Source organism: Entelurus aequoreus, linkage group LG28 (assembly GCF_033978785.1).
Source record: "Entelurus aequoreus isolate RoL-2023_Sb linkage group LG28, RoL_Eaeq_v1.1, whole genome shotgun sequence".
NCBI classification, from domain to species: domain Eukaryota; kingdom Metazoa; phylum Chordata; class Actinopteri; order Syngnathiformes; family Syngnathidae; genus Entelurus; species Entelurus aequoreus.
The window spans coordinates 19,413,509-19,422,034 of NC_084758.1; the positions used below are offsets into that span (position 1 = coordinate 19,413,509).

The 8,526-nt window shown below is 38.5% G+C and overlaps 1 protein-coding gene across 4 annotated transcripts in view; it reads left to right on the top strand.

Moving 5' to 3' along the window:
- Window positions 1-8,526, top strand: part of LOC133645013 (phospholipid-transporting ATPase IA-like) — a 427,043-nt gene that overhangs the window by 76,704 nt on the left and 341,813 nt on the right. For all 4 annotated transcript variants that reach the window (XM_062039795.1, XM_062039796.1, XM_062039797.1 and 1 more), the window contains exon 2: window positions 1,169-1,283. In XM_062039795.1, the coding sequence (XP_061895779.1) occupies window positions 1,169-1,283 (115 nt within the window). The remainder of the gene's footprint in view (window positions 1-1,168; window positions 1,284-8,526) is intronic.

Genomic DNA, 8,526 nt, shown 5'->3' on the forward strand with positions numbered 1-8,526 from the left:
TTTCCATAAACACTACCGTTCAAAAGTTTGGGGTCACCTTGAAATGTCCTTATTTTTGAAGGAAAAGCACTGTACTTTTCAATGAAGATAACTTTAAACTAGTCTTAACTTTAAAGAAATACACTCTATACATTGCTAATGTGGTAAATGACTATTCTAGCTGCAAATGTCTGGTTTTTGGTGCAATATCTACATAGGTGTATAGAGGCCCATTTCCAGCAACTATCACTCCAGTGTTCTAATGGTACAATGTGTTTGCTCATTGGCTCAGAAGGCTAATTGATGATTATAAAACCCTTGTGCAATCATGTTCACACATCTGAAAACAGTTTAGCTCGTTACAGAAGCTACAAAACGGACCTTCCTTTGAGCAGATTGAGTTTCTGGAGCATCACATTTGTGGGGTCAATTAAACGCTCAAAATGGCCAGAAAAAGAGAACTTTCATTTGAAACTCGACAGTCTATTCTTGTTCTTAGAAATGAAGGCTATTCCACAAAATTGTTTGGGTGACCCCAAACTTTTGAACGGTAGTGTACAACAACCTATCTGGATCCGATAAGAGAATCGATAAGGAATCGGTTCGATAAGAGGATTCGATATTGGGCTCGAACTCGATAATTTCTTATCAAACATCATCCCTAGTCTAGACTGTTTGATTTCATTCCATGTCAAATATTAAGACTGTTTCTAATACAGACCAAACATTTCCCCTTTAAAATGTAACAGCAATTTTGACACCAGTTCCCAAAAGTTTGACATTCTTTGTTCTTCCTCTTCTCATTGGGAAATTCTCCCTGAAGTTGTAAGCCTGGCTCAGGTGTTCTTATCTGATGTCTTCGGGCCCTTTTTCCACCTGAATTAAAAATGTTTGCTAGTGGGATCAAAAACGTGTTTACTCAAGCTTCTCTGCCAACCTCACACAGACTTTCTCGTGTTTTATTTTTTTCTTTCGTCGGTTTTCGGTTGCCTGCATCCCACTCCGTTGAACTTGGTGGGAAGGGGTGCTGGCTGTCGGTCCAGTCCTCAGTTCTGGGCCAGATACTTCGCCCATGCACTGTGTGGACCTCATTGTGCCAACACTCTGAGCGCAGTTTCTATCAACATGAGCCATACAAACTTGATGTCCGCTTCAGTTTTGTAACTGACGTTCTTTCCTCATCATTTAGGATATGAAAAGACGGAAGACGTGTCGGAAAAGACTTCTTTAGCAGACCAGGAAGATGCCCGACTGATACACCTTAACCAGCCGCAGTTCACAAAGTTCTGCAACAATCGCGTCAGGTAAGAAGTACTTGGTATAATATTTCTACTGTATATTTTCTGCATTGTGTGTATATATAATTGAGAAACACTGTCTGCCTGATTTACAATTCATTTTCGCCATGGTCATGCACTTAAAAACCCGTGGTATACTAGCCATTGTCGCTTTTAACTAGGGATGTTCCCATCAGGATTTTATGCTGCCAATTCCCATACTGAGCTTCCCTGAGTCAGATCGACCAATACCGATCACATGTACACTATATTGCCAAAAGTATTTGGCCACCGTCCTTGACTTGAAGTGCCATCCCATTCCTATCCCATAGGGTTCAATATGATGTCGGTCCACCTTTTGCAGCTATTACAGCTTCAACTCTTCTGGGAAGGCTGTCCACAAGGTTGCGGAGTGTGTTTATAGGAATTTTTGACCGTTCTTCCAAAAGCGCATTGGTGAGGTCACACACTGATGTTGGTCGAGAAGGCCTGGCTTTCAGTCTCCATTCTAATTCATCCCAAAGGTGTTCTATCGGGTTCAGGTCAGGACTCTGTCATCCATGTCTTTATGGACCTTGCTTTGTGCACCGGTGCACAGTCATGTTGGAAGAGGAAGGGGCCCGCTCCAAACTGTTCCCACAAGGTTGGGAGCATGGAATTGTCCAAAATGTTTTGGTATCCTGGAGCATTCAAATAGTTCCTTTCACTGGAATTAAAGGGGCCAAGCCCAACTCCTGAAAAACAACCCCACACCATAATTCCTCCTCCACCAAATTTCACACTCGGCACAATGCAGTCCGAAATGTACCGTTTTAATGGCAACCTCCAAACCCAAACCCATCAATCAAATTGCCAGATGGAAAAGCGTGATTCATCACTCCAGAGAAGGCGTCTCCACTGCTCTAGAGTCCAGTGGCGACGTGCTTTACACCACTGCATCCCACGCTTTGCATTGGACTTGGTGATGTATGGCTTAGATCAGGGGTGGGCAATTAATTTTTACCGGGGGGCGCATGAGCAACCCGAGCCCTGCTGGAGGGCCACATCGACAATATTCCAATTAAATTTTGCTCAATATTATTTTTGATATATACCGTAAGATTAATAATAATAATAATAATAATAATTATTATTATTATTAATAATAATACTTTCATTTAACCTAACTTAACTTTATACCAAAAGCACTGCTTTGGAAATCATTTGTACCCCTTTCAGAGATCACATTTAGTTCCCCTTAAACATCCTCATGTTGCACAATGAAATGTAAGCATAGGATGAAGTGTGCATTCCTGTAACTTTCTCTAGTAACAGCATTCCATGATTAATATCAATAAATTAACATTAATAATAAATTACAGTAAAATAAGCACACGTATGACTGAGGAGTCATAGTGTAACTTTGTGTAGTGTTTAAATTGTCCGACTTTTTGTGTGGATTGAAAATGAATATGAAAAAAACAAAAGTTATGGCAAATTCCATGGTACCTCATGGACCTGTGACTGTTAATGGAAATGAAATTGATGAAGTTAATGAATATATCTATCTGGGGCAGATATTTAGCCTGAAAGAAAAGAGTCAAGAATCAGATTGGGCTGGTGCCAATATGGAAAACTGAGCAACATCATGAGAGGAGAAATACCGTTAAGCCTAAAAAGAAAGGTCTTTAATCAATGCGTGTTACCAACCATGACATATGGAGCTGAAACCTGGGCATTGTCAAATAAAATGGAAAAGAAAATAGCAGCAGCACAACACAACATGGAAAGAAATATGCTCGGAATCACATTTAAAGACAGAAAAACAAATGAATGGGTGAGAAAACAAACGCAAGTCCAAGACATTATGAGAACTATCAAATTCAGTAAGTGGAAGTGGGCTGGACATATCAGTAGAACAGATAATAGATGGACTTCCCTAATGACATCATGGAGACCCATGGATGGGAGCAGAAATAGAGGAAGACCAAGAGTGAGATGGCGAGATGAGATAGACAAATATTGGGGAACAGTGCAGTGGCAGGGAGCAGCTAGAGATCGTTCACTATGGCAGAAACATGCTGAGGCTTTCGTCCAGCAGTGGACTGACAATGGCTGATGATGATGATGATGATAAACGCACCAGTGGCTTAGTGGTATGCGTGTTGGTGACAGATGACAAGTTGGTTTTGGCCTGGTTTGTACGGCAGAAAATGACCAGTTTTTCGAGGTAGAAGTGTTTTACTCATGTTTTTGGTGTGGTTATGGCCGAATATAAACAGTTTTGCTCAATAAAGTGATCGATATAATTCCTGGCCTTGAAGCATCTCGATAGACGTTACAATAATTGAACGGTGTTCAATTGAACGGTGTTGACGAGCACCGTTAGGGCCGCTTGTTGTCACTGTCACTCAAAGTTGCATTGCAAAATTACACAGAATAAATGTGTTTATTTTGTTTAGAATTCAGATGGGTTTGATTTGGTGCGCGGCATATATTTGCTGTGCGCAGAGGACGCTTGAGCAGTGCGCAATTGCGCAGGCGCGCACCTTAGAGGGAACGTTGCTTGGCAGTCCATGTCTTGTTGGAAACACGCCATTCGTCATCAACTTTTCTCTTTTTAGCGTCTCGGGTATAAACCGTGCATCACTTGTCGCTGTGCACCTTCACTCACAGGTTACACACGGACATACGCCCATAAATAACACTTTTCAAAATAAAAGCAGCACGGTTGTATTGCACACTCGACATAAATACTTTTTTAAATGTATTTTGTAATTTATGATTGGCCTCACGCAGGCCGGACAGGGACGCAGAATGCCCAGGTCTGGCTTAGATGCAGCTGCTCGGCCATGGAAACCCTTTCCATGAAGCTCTCTGCGTACTGTACGTGGGCTAATTGGAAGGTCACATGAAGTTTGGAGCTCTGTATTAACTGACTGTGCAGAAAGTCTTTGCACTATGCGCTTCAGCATCCGCTGACTCCTCTCTGTCAGTTTACGTGGCCTACTACTTTGTGGCTGAGTTGCTGTTGTTCCCAAACTCTTCCAATTTCTTATAATAAAGCCGACAGTTGACTTTGGAATATTTAGGAGCGAGGAAATTTCACGACTTGATTTGTTGCACAGGTGGCATCCTATGACAGTTCCACGCTGGAAATCACTGAGAGCGGCCCATTCGTTTACAAATGTTTGTAGAAACAGTGTCCATGCCTAAGTGCTTGATTTTATACACCTGTGGCCGGGCCAAGTGATTAGGACACCTGATTCTGATCATTTGGATGGGTGGCCAAATACTTTTGGCAATGTAGTGTATTACAGGTGCTGTTTGCAACTTCCTCACAGTTACCTTTTTCAAAGCAAATACTATAACAAGAACACCATTGGCTATCTTATGCTGCCATTACTGGTTTAACAAACACACAATTGTCTATATTTTTCACAATTACAAATTTGATGGAATAACATTTTTACCGGCCTGAATAAAATGATTGGTGTTTACGGTGGTCACTCAGCCGGTCTCGTCAACACGTACGCGCAGGGGACAATGTGCAGCCATTAAGTTGTTATGATAAAATATACATTTAATGACTGCTAACGCTAACCATCCAAATCGCTTATTATCAGCGAACAACACCTAAAGCTACGTAGTTACGTAGGAGAAGCGGTAAGAAGGCGGGATATACTGTATAAAATACATGGGATACTTAGCGACTCAAAGCGCTTTACTTAGTGCACTGCAAAAAGTCGGTGTTCAAAAACAAGAAAAAAAAATACAAAAATGAGGGGCATTTTACTTGAACTAAGCAAAATGATCTGCCAATAGAACAAGAAAATTTGGCTTGTCAAGACTTTCCAAAACAAGTCAAATTAGCTAAGATCAATGAACCCAAAAATACCTTAAAATAAGTATATTCTCACTAATAACAAGTGAACTTTTCTTGATAGAAAAAACAAATATGAGACCTTTTTCTGAATATGTTGAAAAATATTCTTAAATGAAGTAAATGCTAGTGCCATTATCTTTACATAATGATATGCGCTCGGCATTACATTTCTTGAAACTAGCAAACTTATACTAAAAACTAGTTTATTGTTCAGCACACTGGGAACCAGCATTACTCCTCTCTAGTCAGTTCACTAGTCACTTTATACTTTTTACTGTCTCGTTTTTTCTACATTGCCTCTTAGAGTGATCTTAGGCCATATTGCATACTGTGTATATTGTGTTGTTTTTGTATATTGTGCGGTTTCTTCTTTTTTTTAAATGCAAAGCACCTTAGGAAAGCAACCTAAATTTCGTTGGACCTGTACCTGTACATGCACAATGACAATAAAGATCATTCATTCATTCATTCATTCATTCATTAATGGAAAGGCAACAATGCAACCGCTTGTTACTCTCGGGGTCTCCTAGCCGCTCAGGCAAATCATATGGTCTGAAAATGAATTTTTCCATGGATAACATGACATCATCGCGCCAAGTGCGTACTCTTTCAGTCAATTAGTGCGCATATATACAGCCCTGCCCCCGGCCAAATTTTTTTTATTGTAATTTTGAAGAATTTATCTGAATGTGCATGAACTATTTCTGTTCAAAATTGTTTGAAATGTTAAATGTTTAAATATTAACTGTCAGTTTACTGTACTGTGCCAACTGTACTACTATATGAGTACATATTTTCTATTGTTTCATTGAAAATAAAACAGCAAAGTCCATTTGGCTGTCATCTGTTTTAATTATGAGACACAATCGTGTCAAAGTCATGATTTTTTTTTTCATGCTTGAAATAAGAAATTATTACTTTAAAAAAGGAGTTTTATACTTGTGAGTGTTGATGACACAGCTTTGCATCAGTTGATATTCTAGTTTCAAGCATGTTTTACTCAATATAGGTCATCAAATCTCAGCAACAAGCTGTAATATCTTACTGAGATCATTTAGGACCAAAACCCTTAAAACAATTAAAACACTCTATCATAAAATCTGCTTAGTGAGAAGAATTATCTTATCAGACAGAAAATAAGCAAATATCACCCTTATTTGAGATATTTAATCTTACTTAGATTTCAGTTTTTACAGTGTGGAACCCATTATCTACTTCTTTAAGCTACTTTTAAACCAGTGTAGGTGTCACTGGTAGCAGGTGGGTAAAGGGTCTTCTTGCCCAAGGGCACAACGGCAGGATGACGAACGCAGGCATCGAACCTGGAACCCTCTAGTTGATAGCACGGCCGCTCTACCGACCGAGCCAGCACAAATGGGTGTCGAAAATTTTTCCTGACTGTACACGACTTGTTAGCTGAAATTACAGCACGTACTTGAAGGGGGCGCTATTTGTTTCTGTCAATGAAATGTTGAAATTGACAATGCGATTGTGCAAAGTCAGCACTTCTCCACTGTGACTGTCCCTGCCTCTCGGAGGATGGCGCTCCTTTTAGCGTTAAAGGTCAAAAGTGTCAGGTCAGGCCAGCCTCTGTCAAGGAATATTACTGTTGGCATCCCGACTGCACGAGTTCTACATGTGCTTACACACGCACACACACACACACACACACACACACACACACACACACACACACACACACACACACACACACACACACACACACACACACACACACACACACACACACACACACACACACACACACACACACACACACACACACACACACACACTGTTGTATTTGTTACCGTCTTGAGACCTCCGAAAAATACCTCTCTCGGACCACCCTTTCTAGATATATAAAGATTAGTATTTACAACATTAATAATATATACACTACCGTTCAAAAGTTTGGGGTCACCCAAACAATTTTGTGGAATAGCCTTCATTTCTAAGAACAAGAATAGACTGTCGAGTTTCAGATGAAAGTTCTCTTTTTCTGGCCATTTTGAGCGTTTAATTGACCCACGAATGTGATGCTCCAGAAACTCAATCTGCTCAAAGGAAGGTCAGTTTTGTAGCTTCTGTAACGAGCTAAACTGTTTTCAGATGTGTGAACATGATTGCACAAGGGTTTTCTAATCATCAATTAGCCTTCTGAGCCAATGAGCAAACACATTGTACCATTAGAACACTGGAGTGATAGTTGCTGGAAATGGGCCTCTATACAACTATGTAGATATTGCACCAAAAACCAGACATTTGCAGCTAGAATAGTCATTTACCACATTAGCAATGTATAGAGTGTATTTCTTTAAAGGTAAGACTAGTTTAAAGTTATCTTCATTGAAAAATAAGGACATTTCAATGTGACCCCAATCTTTTGAACAGTAGTGTACATACTATGCAAATATAAAAAAGCTTGTTGTTAAAAAATGTGTTGGAATTTCACAAGAAGAAGGTCACAATTTCACAAGAAGAACTTGGCAGTATTATAATAAAAGTCGTCATTTTACTCAACGCAAGTCAAGATTTTACAAGAAAAACTGAACATTTGTGCAATATTATGTTAAAAGTTGGAATTTTACTCAATAACAGTCGCAATTTTACAAGAAAAGCTTAACATTTTGGCCATTTTATGAAGAGTTGTAATTTTACTCGTCAAAAGTCAGTTTTATAAGAAAACTTTAAAATGTTGGCAATATTATAATATTAATCAGAATTTTACTTGTGACAAAAGTCATCATTTTACAACAAAAAAATTGGCAACATTGTGATAGAAGTCAGGATTTTGTATGACAATTGTCGCCACTTTGCATTAAAAAGTAATAATTTTACATGAAAAAGTAATAATTTTACAAGAAAATATTGCAATATTACAGAAACAGAAAGAATATGAGAAATGTTTCCCAATTTTATAAGAAAAGAAGTCGACACATTGTGAGAAAAAGACTGCTTTTAGTTATTTAATTTTTTGTATTTTTTTTTTGTTTGTAATTTATTTTTATTCTTCATTATTTACTTCGTTATCACAGTATGTCTCTCTCTCTCTCTCTCTCTCTCTCTCTCTCTCTCTCTCTCTCTCTCTCTCTCTCTCTCTCTCTCTCTCTCTCTCTCTCTATCTATCTATCTATCTATCTATCTATCTATCTATTTATATATATATTTTTTTTTTTAAATTTTATTTTATTAATTTTGGCCAAAGGGAGCATGTTTCTTGTATTTGTTACCTTCTTGAGACCTATGAAAAATGCCTACCTCTTTAAGACCACCCTTTCTAGATATATAAAAGTTAGTATTTACAACATTAATAATATATACATACTATGCAAATATAAAAAAGCTTGTTAAAAAATGAGTTGGAATTTCACAAGAAAAAGGTCACAATTTCACAAGAAAAAC